The sequence below is a fragment of the Nelumbo lutea genome, chromosome 1 (genome assembly GCF_056320005.1).
Source record: "Nelumbo lutea isolate HS-2025 chromosome 1, American lotus-T2T, whole genome shotgun sequence".
NCBI lineage: Eukaryota > Viridiplantae > Streptophyta > Magnoliopsida > Proteales > Nelumbonaceae > Nelumbo > Nelumbo lutea.
The window spans coordinates 23,884,038-23,901,669 of record NC_142684.1 but is presented as its reverse complement, the minus strand read 5'-3'; the positions used below and the strand labels follow the sequence as shown (position 1 = coordinate 23,901,669).

Here is a 17,632-nt window from a genome sequence, read left to right as displayed (position 1 = left end):
ATGAAAGTCAGTGAGAGCCACTTTGGTTTGACCTAAACTTAGAACTAGGGCGTAATTAATTGTTCCCTCCAGCTAATATGAGTGCTTGTGATAGGGAGATTCATATGATGAACTCTCTAAAGGCCTTCCATCATTAGCATGAGGATGGGTCCTTCAGTAATGAGGAAACGCACCAGAAAATGTGCTATCCATTTGCTGTTGGGCTTGTCTGAGTGTTTCATAAGATGATAGGGGCGTCATAGACCGATGTGGGAGGGGCTTCACCAAAAAATGGGAACTCTCTCACGGTACCTTGGCGTTCACGAATATGATGGGTAAGTACTCACTGGACAGAAAGGTTTACCTGAAAACGGCTTTGAACCTTGTCTGACAGAGGCCAAAGGGAAAACTCATATGATGAGTGGATATGATTCTTCACATAAAGGTGGTGGGGTTATGCAGCTGAAACAGTTGGCTCCATGCACCCTATGTGATTTCCCACATTTCCAGAGACAACCCGTAGTCTCCGTCACTGAGAAAGGAGGGAAATCTCATAGATGAATAAATGGAAATGGAACGTAGATTAAAAATCCGTATCTATGTAATGAACATGAATGAAATTAGGTTGTGGACTGTTGTTTGCTATTTTATCAGAAAATGGCAAACGGATCTTTTGCAAAGCTTTTTGACGATAACAAGCTTAAGAGCCCAAACTATGCCGACTGGTACAGGAACCTTATGTTGGTCTTAACATCTGAAAAGTTGGATAAGGTAGCTAAGAATCCTGCTCCGGATCGTCCGGGAGATAGGGCTTCTGAGGCCCGTAGAAGAGAATACCAAGAATGGGAGGAGAAAAACTCCCTTGCCCGCTGCTATATCATTGCCTCCTTGGACAATCCAATTCAGAAGTAGTTCGATCAGATCGAACTTGCCAATGACGTATTGGATAATCTCAAGACAATGTATGAAGAGCAGAATCGTTCTACTCGGCAGAAGGTCTTGAAACAGTTCATGACCGCGCAGATGTCCAAGAGCCAACAAGTTCACGACCATTGTCTCCGGATATGGGTTATATCAACGAACTGGAGACTCTTGGATCCGGGCTAGATCTGGTAACATAGATTGATGCTATTCTCAACTCTTTGCCTCCATCCTTTAATCCATTCATCATGAACTATAACATGAACAAGCTGAACGTCAGCTTGCAGGAACTCAGCAATATGTTGCAGAGGGTCGAAGAATTGATTAAAAAGGATGAGCCCATTGCCATGCTTGTTGAAACTGGCAAATTGGGCAAGAAAAGGAAGGCAAAGAGAAAGCTTCAGAAGAATGCTGCCAAACCCAAGAAGCTGAAGAAAGACAAAGCATCGGATGCCTGTCACTTCTGCAAGAAGACCAGCCACTGGAAAAGGAACTGCCCTGCCTACTTGGAATCCAAGAAAGGTAATTTCGAAACTTGTGTTATAGAAACCAATTTATTGGTAGCTTCTGCGTCTTTGTGTATTGACTCCGGGGCTTCAACTCATGCGTGTAACTCACTGCAGGGGTTCAAGGTAAGCAGAAGGCTGAGTGAAGGAGAAGTCACACTCTACTTGGGGACTACTGCAACTGTTGCAGCCACGGCCATAGGAACCGTGGAATTACTTTTTAGAGAAGGAACTATTGTACTAAGATATTGTCTTTATGTACAAAATTTAAGGAGAAATTTGATTTTTGTCTCAAAACTGTGTGTAGATGGTTATTTTGTCTTATTTAGTAATACGATTACTATTAAAAGAAATAACAGATTCATCGCATACGGGGAACTGGAGAACGGTCTCTATGTTCTACATCCTTCTTTAAAAACTAACATAACCGAAACTACGTCGGCTGAAATCCCCAAGAAGATAGCCCGTGATACAGTTAATCCCACGTGTCTGTGGCATTACCGATTTGGCCACATTGGTGTTGACCGAATCACAAAGTTGGTAAAGGATGGTCCTTTGGATTTTCTAACTGTAGAAGATCTTCCCACCTGTGAGCTTTGCCTACAAGGTAAGATGACAAAATCGCCATTTAATGGTAAGCCTGAAAGATGTACATTCACACTTGACCTAATACATACTGATGTATGTGGTCCCCTGAGTGTTAGGACACGGAAACAACACGTGTATTTCATCACCTTCATAGATGATTTTTCACGATATGGTTACGTGTACTTAATGAGACACAAGTCTGAATCCTTTGAAAAGTTCAAAGAGTTTAGACAAGAGGTCGAGAAACAGTTAGGGAGAGAAATTAAAGCCCTTCGATCTGATCGAGGTGGCGAGTATCTCTCTGACGAATTCAAGGACTACTTAAAGGACAATGGGATAGTATCACAATTAGCTCCTTTTGCTACACCACAACTTAACGGTGTTTCAGAGAGGAGGAATAGGACCTTATTGGATATGGTCCGGTCACTTCTCATACACTCAGAGTTACCTACATCCTTTTGGGGTTACGCATTAGAGACAGCGATTTACGTGCTGAATCGGGTTCCGACCAAATCGGTTCCGAATACTCCATATGAACTCTGGATCGGAAAAAAACCAAGTGTCAGACACTTGAAGATTTGGGGTTGTCCAGCACACGTTAAAAGAACGAGTGCGGACAAGTTGGAATCCAAGACCAGTCGTTGCCTGTTTGTAGGCTACCCAAAAGGCTCTGTAGGTTACCTATTCTATAACCCAAGTGAGTAGAAAGTGTTCTGCAGTCGAAATGCACAATTCTTGGAAACCGATTACATCCTGGACACCCATCGTCAGGAAGTTCTTGATGAGGAGAGCTCAGGAGCAGTGGGAGATGTCCCACAAGTTCCAGGTAGTGACCAACCTAGAAGATCCACTCGGGTATCCAGGCCACCAGTCCGTTATGGTTATGACCAGGATAGTTACCTGGTGGAAACCTTGACTAGTGAGGAGGATCCCGTGACTTACGCGGAAGTTATGTTGGACATAGATTCTCAAAAGTGGGTGGAGGCCATGAGAGCAGAGGTGGACTCAATGGAGACCAATGGAGTCTGGACTCTAGTAGATCCACCCTCTGGGGTAAAAGCAATTGGTTGCAAATGGATTTACAAGAGGAAAAAGGGCCATGATGGTAGGGTTGAAACCTTCGAAGCTTGTTTAGTGGCGAAAGGGTACACTCAGAAAGAGGGCATCGATTATGAGGAAACCTTTTCACCTATGGCCATGCTTAAATCCATTAGGATCCTGCTAGCTGTAGCAGCATACCATGATTATGTCAAAATTGCATTCCTGAATGGAGATCTTACTGAAGATATCTATATGTAGCATCCGCAAGGCTTCATTGCTGCGGGTCAGGAAAACATGGTATGTAAACTTAATTGATCCCTTTATGGACTTAAGCAAGCTTCTAGAAGTTGGAACATCCGTTTTGACTCTGCTGCCAAATCGTTTGACCTTGAGCAGAATCCGGATGAACCCTGTGTCTACAGGAAGTACAGTGGAGATAAGGTTACCTTCTTGGTTTTGTATGTAGATGACATTCTACTCATTGGGAATGATGTAGGAATGTTAACTACGGTGAAAGTATGGCTTTCACAGCAATTCTCCATGAAAGATCTTGGAGAAGTCTCCTATATACTAGGTCTTCGACTCTATATAGATAGATCGAAGCGGATAATAGGATTATCCCAATCTGCCTACATTGACAAAATAGTCAAAAGATACAGCACGGAAAACTCCAAGAAAGGAAATGTTCCTTTCAGGCATGGAGTCACTCTCTCCAAGAAGATGTCTCCCAAGACTTCTGAGGAGATTGATGGCATGAAAGACGTTTCCTATGCCTTTGTCGTAGGGAGCATCATGTATGCCATGCTGTGCACTCGCCCTGACATTGCTCAGGCAGTGAGTGTAGGGCTTTACGACACTAAGAAACTTAGGTTGCCGGTAGTGCCCGGGACCACCCTAATAAGTCTGACCCCAAGGAAGAGATAATGAATTCCTTCAGAGAGCACCTGGAATCTTATGGTAGGGCTTTGTGACAAATGGACAGCTCAATCACTAGTACTCCCTCTACTTCATTTGCATCTACTTCAGGTAATATGGCTTCTGCATTCCATGTCACTCCCACAGATTCCCCTTGGATCATTGACTCAGGGGCCTCCAACCACATGACCAGTAAGCCAAACTTGTTTCAGACTTATAGCCTTTTGTCAGGAAGGGATAGAGTGAGACTTGCAGATGGTTCTTTTTCCTCCATTGTAGGCTAAGGGTCAATATCTCTTCCAAATAGCCTTAACCTAAGTTGTGTATTGCATGTCCCTAAACTTCCTATAAATTTGCTTTCAATTAGTAGCATTACAAGCTCTTTAAACTGTAGTGTAACCTTTTTTTCCGACTCATGTGTTTTTCAGGACCTAACTTCTGGGAGGACAATTGGTAGAGGGAGCCTAGTGGATGGTCTCTACATTCTCGACAACAAAGCTAGTCTTGGTGTCATCCTCAGAGTCACATAGTCAGTCAAATAAGAGTCAAATTTTTTTGTTGCATAGTCGCTTAGGTTATGTTTCTTTCGAAATAATAAAGTCTTTGTTTCCGATTTTATTTAAGTCATGTTCAGTGTCAAAGTTCCAGTGTCAAACGTGTCAGTTGAGCAAACAATGTAGAACAACTTTTCACTCAAGTAATAAAAGATCAAATGTTCATTTTCATGTTATGTATTCTGATGTATGGGGGCATACCGGTGTAATCTCTGAGGGTGGATATAAGTACTTTATCACATTGATCGATAATTACTCTCGCTATACATGGGTAATTCCTATGCGTAGTAGAGACGAAGTTCCAAAGATTGTGAAAGACTTCCCAGAGGATGGTATTTACGCAGTTCCATGTTGAAATACAGATCTTCCAATCCGACAATGCAAAATAATACTTCCATGGGGAGCTCAATGAGTTCTTTGTCTCCCACGGATCTATTCATAGGAGCTTATGCGCCAGAACACTACAACAAAATGGTGTTGCCGAAAGAAAAAATAGACATCTCCTTGAGGTAGCTCGTTGGATGATTCTACATATGAATGTTCCCAAAAGGTTTTGGGTGGATGCTATACTTGCAGCTGCTTGTCATCAATCGTATGCCCTCCTAAGTGCTGAACTACATGGCCCCTCATCAGTTATTGTACCCTCATTCTCCTTTATTTTCCATTCCCATGAGAGTCTTTGGTTGTCGTGCCTTTGTCCATGATTTGTCTCCATCTCGAGGTAAGTTAGACCCTCGGTTCATTCCTTGTGTCTTTCTGGGGTATCCCCCTCTCAAAAAGGGTATCGGTGCCTTGATCCCATTAGTCGTAAGTTTTTTGTGTCTATGGATGTGTCATTCTTTGAGTCTGAGCCATTCTTCCCTACTTCTCCTTAGGGGGAGAGTAGTAGTGTGGAAGAGGAGAAACAGGTTCAGGTATCTCTTCCATCTATTCTGGACCTTGCTCCCTTTCATGTCTTCCAACGTACACGCCGTAGAGATCAGCGATATGATAGAGATGTGGAGTAGCCAAACACTGAGCAATCGACACTGTTAGACTCCCAGGAGGTAAGTCCACTCCCTAACCCTACTCCTACTGTGGATGACCTTGACATTCCTATTGCTCAACGAAAGGGAGTCAGGTCATGCACTACCAAACACCGCATTACCCATTTTGTCTCCTATGATCACATTTCCCCCTCATACTGAGCCTTCCTATCTGCAATTGATGCATCCCTGTTCCCAGAAATGTTGCAGAGGCCTTAAAATACCCTAAATGGACAGATGCCATGAAGGAGGAGATTAGTGCTCTTCACAAAAATCAAACTTGAGAATTGGTGGATCTTCCAGGGGAAAGACCCCGTGGGGTGTAAATGGGTGTTCACGGTTAAGCACAAGGCAGACAGAACAGTTGAAAGGTACAAAGCAAGATTAGTAGCCAAAGGGTACACACAAGTATATGGGGTTGACTATAATGAGACTTTTGCTCCAATAGCTAAGATGAACTCAATTAGGGTTCTCTTGTCCTTAGCTGCTAATTTTGATTGGGAATTGCATCAACTGGACATAAATAATGCTTTTCTGAATGGTGACTTAGAGGAGGAAGTATACATGGTTCAACCCCTTGGATTCTATGCCAAGGGAAGTGAAAATAAGGTGTGCAAGCTACAAAAGTCTCTTTATGGCTTAAAACAGTCTCCCAGAGCCTGGTTCAATAAGTTTCGCATGGCGGTTCAATAGATGGGCTTCAAACAATGTCAGTTTGATCATACACTCTTTGTGAAGAGATGTTAGGAACAGGTTGCTGTATTGATAGTACATGTGGATGATATCATCATTACAGGAAGTTGGAGCTCAGAGATACAACAAATTGAAACAATTCCTTGCATCTAAATTTGAAGTGAAAGATCTAGGTCCCCTGAAGTATTTCCTTGGGATTGAAGTTTCCCGCTCAGAAAATGGTATCTTTATCTCTCAAAGGAAATACACCCTTGATCTATTTCAGGATACAGGCAAATTAGATGCAAGGCTGGTAGATACTCCCATGGATGTTGACCACAAGTTAGGTGACTGTGTTGGTGAACCTCTAAAAGATGTTAAACAGTTCCAAAGGCTAGTGGGAAAGCTGATTTATTTGTCCATGACCCGTCCAAACATTGCTTATTCCGTTGGGGTCCTAAGCCAATTCATGCACTCTCCTAAGAAACCACACATGGAGGTAGTAGAGAGAGTTCTTAGATACTTGAAGAAATATCCCGGAACAGGTCTACTATTAGTAAACACAATCACCTAAAGGTGGAAGTCTTTACAGATGTTGATTGGGCAGGAGCTATGGATGACAGAAAGTCCACAAGTGGGTATTGCACATTTGTGGGAGGAAATCTAATGACCTAGAAGAGCAAGAAACAAAGTGTGGTAGCAAGGTCAAGCGTTGAAGCTGAATATAGAGCTATGGCACATGGGGTGGATGAGGTCCTTTGGCTAAAGAATCTTCTAGGGAAGCTTGGAGTTGTTATTCATAGTCCTATGTCTCTTTATTGTGACAACAAGGCTGCAATAAACATCGCCAGCAACCCTGGTCTACATGACAGGACCAAACACATTGAGGTGGACAAATACTTCATAAGGGAAAAATTGGAAAAAAGGGAAATTTGCATCCCTTATGTTAAATCCAAGGAACAACTTGCTGATGTCCTCAAAAGGGGCTTCTATACTCGTGGCACAATGAGTTATGTGACAAGATGGGCATGATAGACATATTCAGCCCAACTTGAGGGGGAGTGTTGCAAGGCTTATTTAATTGTTACTTTATAGTTGTTGTTAGTAGGCTGACTTCTTAAGATACTGTTAGTTAGGTACTTGTCTTTTTTTTCTTATTAGTTTGGTTCTAGGGTGTTCCATTAGGGGCATACTTGTAATTTCTATTTTTTTTATTAAGTTAATATAAATAGAGAACTGGCGGCAGCCAGAAGTATCTTTTTTTCCTTCTCAATCGTATCTCCCTCTTCTTCTCTTTCTCTCTCTCTCTCTCATCTCCCACTCTCCATGAATGATTACAATAGGCTTATTATTAGCTGCAACAATGGTGTTAGATATAGGAACATTATCATTAGAAAACATAGCAGGCTTAGGCTCAAGAGGAATACCTAGAACTGTATCTGTTGAATTTGGAGGTTTAGAAGGACTGGTAGAGAGTGGTGTGGGTTAAGGATGTGTGGAGTCAACCATCGTCTGCCGGCGCTGATATTTTTGTGAGGCTGCCCGTAGTGGCTCAGGTAGTGAAATTGATGGAGGTGCTGGCTGAACTGATGATGGAACTAATGGAGGCACAAAAGAAATAGGAAGAGGAGCAGATTGTAAGTTCTCCTCCCCAAAACTCTCCCCCTAAGGAGAACCACTCAAGAAGAAGAAGGTGGATTCAAAAAAGGTAACATCCATAGTGACAAATCTGCTCCTCGACATTGGGTCATAATAGCAATACCTCTTTTGGTTTTGAGCATACCCAAGAAAAACACATTTCTTGGCCTTAGGATCCAATTTCTTGCGATGGGGGTCAAGAATGTGAATAAAGGAAACACAACCAAAAACCTTCAGAGGTATGTAAAATATATCTCCATCTGGAAAAAGAAGAATAAATAACACCTTAAACCCCAAAGTACGTGAAGGAACACGGTTAATCAAATGCACGGCTGTAAGAACTGCATCTCCCTAGAAATGCACAGGAACTGAAGCACACACCATAAGACTTCTTGCCACCTCCACAATGTGTCTGTTTTTCCTCTTAGTTACTGCATTTTGTTGAAGTATATATGCACAACTGCTGTGATGAATTACACCATGTTCTAAGAAATATGTTGTCAGGTCCTTCTCAAAGTACTCTCTCGCATTATCTGATCTAAAGGCCTTAGTTCTCACTCCAAATTGTGTGAGAACCATCTGGTGGAACTATCGTACCAAGTTAGGAACCTCATCTTGTGATCTCATCAAATATATCCAAGAATTTTGTGTATAACCATCCACAAACAAGAGAAAGTAACGGTATCCTCCCATGGAAGGGATATGGCCCCCATACATCAGTGTGAATAATATTAAAAGCAAAAGTACTTCTTTTATTATTTGGTTTAGAAGATTGTCTACAATGCTTTCCTAACTGACAACTCTCACACTCCAAGGTAGAAACTGAACAGACTCAAACAACTTTGGGAAAAGAAATTTCAAAGAACTAGAAGAAAGATGTCCCAAGCGATTGTGCCAAAGCATAATTTGGTTCATTGACTCTGACCCACTACTACTGTTGTTGCTAACATGATGGCCCTGATGTCTCGGAATCTCATCCAAAAGGTAGACTCCATTCACCTCATGACCACTCCCAATCATCTTTTTTGACTCTAGATCCTGCAAAACACAATTACCAGGAAGAAAGGTCACTGAACAATTCAAATTTTTTGTCAAAGAACTAACAGAAAGTAGGTTGGTATGAAGTCTAGGGACATGTAAAACAGAAGATAAAGTTATATCATTGGTCACTCTAACTGTCCCCTTCCCAGTAATGGGAATATGTGAACCATCTGCTGTAAAGACTCTATCTCTACCAGAGCACAACTGATAGGAACTGAAAAGTGTAGGGGGCATTAGTCATGTGCACAATTGTAGAACTGAAAAGGGTAGGGTCACTCTAATTGTCCCCTGAAGTGGATGCAAGATTCGCAGTTGCATATGAACTACCTGTATGTGCAAAAGAAGTGGTGTAGTTGGCTCTTGCATTTTGTTGTCCATCTGGGAGGCTAGAGCTAGGTGAATCTTTCTTACTCATAAGCTGTCCAAACCTCTCCAATTATGTTCTCACTGCTGCTACTGCAATGGATTCCCAATCAGTTTGGGAAAGAGGGGCCGAAGAGTCTTCTGTAGTGGCAACATTTGCATTTCCCTTCTTGTTCCTTATCCGGGCAGGCATAAGATTATTGTATGCTTAGGCTTCTTACAATAATCACACACCAAGTCCTTATCTTCCCTTCTAGTCTCACTACTCCCCTTATCTCTATTCGACTTAGGTTTGGTTGTACTAACCATAGCCAACTGGTCAATCCCAGGCTGTCTTAGCATTACATTCCTCATACTCTCCTCTCTAGAGACGAAGGCATAGGCTTGAGAGAGTGCCACACCCTCCTTAGAAAGAATATGCTGCCTAGCAATGTCAAATTCAGGGTTTAGCCCTACTAAGAACTCAAAAACCCTATTCCTCTCTACTAGTCTGTGATAGGTTGCTACATCATTTACACTTTCCCATACCACAGTTTCTAAGTGATCTATTTCCTGCCAAAGGGTTTTTAGCATGGAGAAATACACAGCAAGAGGTTTTCTCCCTGTTTCATGTTTATCACCTGATTCCTTAACTGATAGGCTCTGGCTTCATTTTGCTTCTAAGAGTAAGTTTTAGTCACTCCATCCCAAATCTCCTTAGCAGTATTAGCCCATAGGATTTTTTTTTGCAATATGAGGTAACATAGAATTACATAGCCAGGACATTACCATGTAATTCTCCTGCACCCATCGGGAAGAGTTTGTATCAGGTTTCTTCTCCTCCCCAGTGATGTATCCTAATTTTCCATGATCACCAATAGCCATCTTGGCTGATTGTGCCCACTCTAAATAATTTGTACCATCAAGTTTTAATGTAGTAATGATTCCAGACCAAAAAATATCACTACTACCTCCAACACCTAGTCCCACAGTATCAACGGATTTCACCTCGGTATTCCAACTCTCCATCTTACTCCAAATAGTTCAACAGTAAGAAAAAAATAGATTGGAGACCTTCCAAAAACAATTTAATATCACACACACAGAAACCAACCGGAAGAAGAAACCCTATCCGGAGAGAAATCTTTCTCCTCCCCACGCCTCCCAACAGAGAGAAGAGTGAATCAATCACTCCAGGAAGCTCAGAAAATTCCAAAAACTTAATCGCCCTCTTCAGAATATGAAAAGAAAACTAACAATACATAGGCGCCCAAGATTAGATAAAAAACAAAGAGTTCAACTTTTCTGGGACTCTTCCCCGCACTCCAGTTCTTCTTGATTTTGATGCCGAACAGTAGATCACCTTCCTGATGACTAGATCCCACCAAAAAAATCCAAGAACTAGGCAATATATAGTAGATCGATCAGTCTTTTGTTACTTCATGCAGTCGGCCGATCTACGGCTGCATGAGAATGCTTCAAGAACCCTAATTGGTGCTCTGATACCAAGTAGAAATCTGCTGAACTTAAAAAACATGAACAGAAAAGTAGTTTCTTGAAGAGAGAAGGAGAAAAAGAGAAGAAGAGATCTTAAAAGAAAAGAGAGCAATGATTTACTGTGGTCCCCACCTCCTATCTAATAACTAACATAAAACATCTACTTGGAAAAAAAAACATAAAATTGATTAATCTTCAACAAGGATCAAGTTTACCTCGAGTAGGGGAGAGATGATGAACGAAGCACTAGCACCCAAAAACACGCATGGGTATGGGAAACATTGGAGCCTTGGGGAAGAGGAGCTGGTGAGGGGACCTATATTCCAACAACTAAGAGGGTGTCCTGTTGATAATATATGTGGCAATCATAACAACATCCAGCCAAAATATTTTTGAAATTTGCATCTGCAACAAGAATCCTCGAGCAACTTCTAAGATATGGCGGTTTTTTCTCTCTGCAACCCCATTTTGTTGGGGAGTTCTTGCACAGGAGCTCCTATGAATAGATCCACAAGAAGTAAAGAAGTTGGAGAGGTCACCATGAAAGTACTCCTTGGCATTGTCTGATTGGAAGACTTGAATCTCTGTTTGAAATTGGGTGTAGACCATTCGTTGAAAATCTTTCACAAGCTTAGGAACTTCTTCTCGTGAGCATATAGGGTACAACCCAAGTGAATCGAGAAAAATTATCAATAAAAGGAATAAAATATTTGTAGCCATTCTCAGTTGGAATAGTCCCAGGTCCCCAAACATTAGAGTACACAATGTGGAAAGGAAAATCCGATCTTTTATTACGTAAAGGAAATGAAGTTCTACAATGCTTGCTTAGTTGACACACTTGAGACTGAAAATCATTGACAAAAATAGACTTAAATAGATCTGGAAATAAGTACTTCAAAGACTTAAAAGACATATGACCCAAACGATGGTGCCACAAAAGGACTTGACTATTACTAGACTGACTTGAAGACTTTGAGACTGCAAGGCCAACTTTATGTTGTAGCACATAGAGGCCATCAACCACATTCCCTCTTCCAGTCGTCCACCTAGAAGCCAAATCCTGAAAAGCACAAGAATCGGGAAGGAAAAGCATGTGTAATACTACTAATGGATAACAAATTAGTGGGCATTTTTGGGACATGTAAACATTTGATAAAGAAAGAGCAAAAGGTAAAGATATAGATCATCGACCAGCAATGGAGGAGAAGCATCCATCAGCTAGCCTTGCTTTATCTTTTTCAAAGAGAAGGGTATATGATTGAAACAAAGTTGACTTACCAGTCATATGGTTGGAGGCACCATAGTCAATAATCCATCGAGACTCCGGGGTATCAGTAAACACATGAAAAGTTGAGGCTAAGTTACCTGAGGAAGAGGCAAAGGAGGCAGAAGGTGTGGGTCCAGAATCTGCCTGTCTAATAGCCCTACCATACTGCTCTAAATGGTCACGGAAGGAGTTGATAATATCCTCCTTGGGATCAAAACTAGAGGGACAATCCTGAGACTCATGTGAAGCAATGTTGGCTGAGGTGAACTTCTTCTTGATTGGCTTCTTGTTCTGTTCTTGTGCTGATTTCTTGCTGAGTTCCTTTGCCCATTTTGGGTTTCCATGTAGTTCCCAACATGTCTCACGAGTGTGTCTAGACTTCTGGTAGTGAGTACAGCACAATTTATCCTTATCATCCACCTTTTTCTGATTTTCCCCCTTTCTTGCTGAATTGGTGTTACTTAACACAGTTAAAGCTATGGTCTCCCCCTCAGGAGGATTCATAGCAAACCTCCTACTTTCCTCTGACTAATCTAAACCATACACCTCTTGGACAGACGGGAGATCCTTGCTGCCCAAAATTTGTACCCAGATAGGCTTATACATGGGGTTAAGGCCAAGAAGGAAAGAAAACACCCGCTGTTGAGAGACCAACTGTTTGTAGGCCTTGGCATGTTTCTCACTCTCCCATTCAATGGTTTGGTAGTAGTCCAATTCCTTCCAGACAGATGTGAGAGCAAAGTAGTAGGCTGATAAACTCCTCTCGCCTTGCTTGCATGTTGAGGGTTCTGCTTGTAGCTGATAAATCCTGGCATAGTGTCTCTGTTCTAAGTATGTTGCCTTGGCTTGATCCCAAATTTCCTTTGCTGTCTCAGCCCACCTGAAATTTTGCTTGACAAATGGCAGCATTGAGGTCAAAAGCCAAGACATTATCATGCAATTTTCTTGGTCTCACTTATCATAATTAGTAGTACGAGCCTTAGGTTCCTTTGCCTTCCCATTTATATATCCAGCCTTACCCCTGGCAGTAATGTACAACTGCATCTCCTTGGACCAAGCTAAATAATTTCTGCCGTCCAAGGGGGTAATGGTCTTTGGAAAATTTACTGTCTCATAACCACCAGTCATTCCTCCTTGATGTGAGGTGGTTCCCGAAGTTGCAAAATCTCCAGAATTCATGGGAGTCAAATGTAGGCAGCACACAAACTTATCATAGTTCTTTCCCAACTAGGCTAACACAAAAAGCTACTAGATTAGAGCACAGGCCTTGCTGTAACAGATATTCACAGATCTGATAGGCCCCTTCTTAAGGCAATAAGAACTACAGAAACACATTTAAAGAAGGCTGCTGCACTCTATCAGGTCGACCTACAGGTTCCTTAAACATGAAGATTATTGGGTCTTCACACCCACAAAGAGGGACAAACTCCCTTTATACCACTCGGTCAAGAATGGAAGTTTAACCAGTTCTTGGTTTCAACACCAAGAACTGAAAAAAAGTGATTTTGACTTCTGTCCTTATTCAGTCCAGGGGTTTCTATCGATTCCAACCTGGAAGCAAGGAAAAAGCACAGAAAGAGAACACTGACCTCTTAAGAAACCTTAATCAGTCATCCACTGGTCTCTGGGTGTCGTATAAATCAGTTGCAGTCCAAGAAGCAGGCAGGAACTAGAATCGAACAGTCTTTAGGTGGAGCTCGCACCTGTCTCTTCCATTCTCAGTATAGAGGATCAAGGAAGAGCTTCGAATAGCAGGAGAGGATTTACAGAGCACTGTCCCACTCTGATACCATGTTTCAGTCAGTAGAACAGTGGATGAAGAGAAGAGAAGTGGAAGAGAGAGGAGAAGAGAGAAAGAGGATGAGAGAGACACAAGATGATGCTGGCGGCGCCAACCTTTTTTATTATATATACTAGGGCGACCATACAACTTAAAAGAAAGGAGAAAAAGACTAAGTGCCCCTTGTGGCATGCACCTAATATTACATCAAAAGCCTAGGTCATGATAGGGTTTCTTGGAAGACAAAAGTGAAGAAGAGAGAATAAGAAAGAGTTGTGTTCTAGTCTGGTTCGCCCTCTTCCTCTTTTATCTCTTTATGAAGCACTTCTCCTAATCAAATTAGGAGATTGTCCAAATGTAATTTGGATCAGGACTCTATTAAGAGATAAGCCTTGTCCTCTTAAGAGGATGGGTGCTCAATACCCATTTTCAAATCCAGATTCGACACAGAGCACATGATACCTAGTTGTTTTTCCTCCCTAGGGGACTTCAAGGGATAAAAAATTATACTCAAATGTTTGAATAATAGCAATTAAAGCAGAATCCACACAAATTTGGATCAGGACTCTATTAAGAGATAAGCCTTGTCCTCTTAAGAGGATGGGTGCTCAATACCCATTTTCAAATCCAGATTCGATACAGAGCACATGATACCTAGTTGTTTTTCCTCCCTAGGGGACTTCAAGGGATAAAAAATTATACTCAAATGTTTGAATAATAGCAATTAAAGCAGAATCCACACAAAATTGCTATGGAAAGAATGTACAAAAGATTGGGGGGATTCAAAAGAATATCATTCATCAAATAGTATCTTATTAGTATGATGATTACTTTATGTCCTTGTTTTCTTTTTTTTCGTGAATATTTATGTCCTTGTTTTTGAAACCTGGCACTAGTAGCTGATAGGCTAGGAGAATCTAGAGGGGGATTTTTTGTTGTTGGAGAGATGATGACTGATAAGTTAAATTCATGCTTTGGAAAAATGTAGTAGGTTATGCAGGTTGAATAGGATGGGAGATTGGGAGGTGGGGGATTCCATAATATAACTTCATGAATACTTCTTAATTTAGGAAGTGGTTGTTGAAAGGAAGAGGAAACTGAATATTGTAGACTGCCTAGAACTTAAAGTTACTTTGTTCTTCAATTATACAAGTTTGTCAATTGACAAGTGGGTAGTTGGTTCCTTGCATGGAATAGAGATTATGTTTAGTATAATTTTGGTAGCGTGTAAGAATATTGATGAGATTGAACCTTAATATCTCTCAAGTCTTAACAATATGCAGTATGTGTTACATGTCATGAGTAAATATTTCCTCATTGATGATTGTAGGTATATATTTCTTGCTGATAAGGTAGAAGTTCATGACATCAGTATGCAAACATGCTTTTTCGTAATCCTTGGACCTAAGAGCAACCAAGTACTATTCTGCTTCCATCTATATTTTTGAGAATATTTCTTTTAGCGATTTTAAATTTAACAAAGTTCAAATATTTGTTATTTTGATGCATTGAAGGTGATGGAAGATCTGAATGTTGGTGATCTCATTGGACAGCCATATGGAACTCATCAACATTATAGTGTAAGCTTCAATAGTTTCCAATGAATTAACTTAACTGGTCACTGAGTTCCAATTACTGAGTTTTGCATGCTTAACTGTAATTATTCCATGAAACTCTTTTAATATTTCATATTCTTTGAAAACTTTCAGGATGACAAGTTTGAGAACATGGAAATGAGTCTTGAAACATCCAATTTGTGCAATAGATATAAATAAAATAAATTAATAAGTTCTGAAGGATAAGTCCACATCCAGTCTAAGGAGAAGCAAGGAATATAGCGGGGGTATGCGACAGGAAAACGCGTGAGGACTTGGGGAAAGTACCATGTTTAGTACCAAGTTTCCTTATGCTCCTCCAGTGTCCACTTGTACTGAGCTGGCATAACTAAGACACTTTTCTAACAAGAGAATATTTTCAAATCATGTGTAATCTGAATGACAGACATCTATAAAAGGGGTGGCAGAACATCCAACCAACAACAAATTGTAATAACATGCAACTATAAACTGCCATAACAATCCCACTCTCCAATTCACTTAGCTTTCCAGAGCACTTCCTCATGAGGAACTTCATCTTCTTCCCTGGGAAACCCTAATTTTCACACATTGCAACTCTGCAACTCCCCTGTAGAATCAGCCATTCCTTTCCTTATCCTCTGTTGCAGGGACCTGTAGACCTACAGTCCCTGCCAATCGCAGCATCCTAATCCTTTTGTAGCAGTATTACTTGCTCCAACTTTCAGAACTCTATAGACCACCCACACATTATTGCCTTACACCATGTTCTCTTATCTAGCCACGTCATTGGCAAGCACATTTGCTGATATGTAGGTCCATATAAAACTTGCATTTAGTTCTGATGCTAAGGCTCTTAGCATCAGGATGTATAAGAGAAAGGGTAACTTTCATTAACAAAAGGAGGAAAGGATATACAGGATGTATAAGAGATACATCTTTCCAGTATCAAGCAAAAAAACAAAAACCTAAAAAACTTTCCCAACCCATTAAAGAGGAAGCTCTATATTGCTGTACAAAAAGTCCCTGTCCACCCCAGATTTAGCTAGAGCATCTGCCACTGAGTTCAAGTCTCTTGGGATCCATCTGAAAACACAGGCCAACTGCGATTGGATAACTCTGATTTCATTGAGCTGATAAGAGAATCTCCAAGTCCCCTCCTGGTGGTTTAGCATCCAGCCAATTACCACCTTTGAGTCTCGTTCCACCACCACTGAAGAAATATGCAGGGATTTTACGCACCTCAACCCCACCAGCAAGGCCTTCACCTCAGCTTCAACAGCTTCAGCCTCCCCAATGGGCCCACTATAGGCCCAGAGTTGAGTGCCTGAGGAGGTGAGAATTCTGCCACCTATCCCTGCCTGACCTTTGTAGTTAAGTCTGTTTTGGAAACTGTCATCAAACTGGAGAATGAAATCAGTAGGGGGGTCTGGGGGCCACAGGAGCTGTGTGAACTCTTTCAAGACTAGGAGAACTCAGAACCAGCCCCAGATTTCTTTCTAAGTCTTCCTTTGAAATGCCTCCGAACATACTAGATACCTTTTGCCAGGAATTAATCCAGAAAATCACTCTTCCTTTCAATTCTTCCAAGGAAGAACACTTATCTTCAAAGATTCTTTTGTTGCACTCCTCCCAAATGCACAAGCAAACGCATGGAGAATAGTCTTCCCATAAAGCGCACCTCTTTTACTCAAGATACACCCAGGCCATTGCAAAAGAAGGTCAGACATTGAGGTGGGGTCATAAAGCCCCTACCCAAGAGGCTAATTGGACGAATCGACCACGGTCATTTGATCCCAATTGGAAGATCAAATGACAACCATTATGAAAGATTTTCCTTATTTGAGGGGCTTCATGACCCCTCCCCAGGAGTCTAGGGAGAAACCTGAAAAGCTCTGATAAATTTTTAGGGAGAAACCTGAAAAGCTCTGATAAATTTTCTTCTCTTAAGGTTAACTGAGTCCAAAATTCCCTACCTCTCTCGGTGATTGAATAGGAGAAACCTCCTTTTCTATCAAGAGAACCTTCAAAGTCGAAAGATTTAGCATCTATTTGAACAAAACCTTTCCCCAAATTAGATGCCATCTCACTCTGCCTAATTAAACTACCATTTTGACTCCTACAAAGGTGAGTTGAAGCACCGAGCACGTCTTCTATCCGGCCATCACCATCACTTGTCACTCGACCTTTCCTTAACACATTGTGCATCTATAAGTGGCAATCAAGTAGTTCCAATATTTCCATGGTCCTTGTTGTGTTGCAGCCATTCCACCACCACTTTTTATTCCCTCT

The 17,632-nt window shown here is 41.3% G+C and overlaps 1 protein-coding gene and 1 long non-coding RNA gene across 2 annotated transcripts in view; both read left to right on the top strand.

Moving 5' to 3' along the window:
• The window catches only part of LOC148873965 (Glycine cleavage T-protein family), a 78,092-nt gene that overhangs the window by 48,368 nt on the left and 12,092 nt on the right, over positions 1-17,632 (top strand). The window contains exons 7-8 of the mRNA XM_088965489.1: positions 15,097-15,184; positions 15,281-15,346. Of these exons, the coding sequence (XP_088821615.1) occupies positions 15,097-15,184; positions 15,281-15,346 (154 nt within the window). The remainder of the gene's footprint in view (positions 1-15,096; positions 15,185-15,280; positions 15,347-17,632) is intronic.
• On the top strand, positions 1,188-1,703 carry LOC148873966 (uncharacterized). Its single transcript, XR_016105285.1, has 2 exons — positions 1,188-1,422; positions 1,524-1,703. It is a non-coding gene; the product is annotated as an uncharacterized LOC148873966 (long non-coding RNA).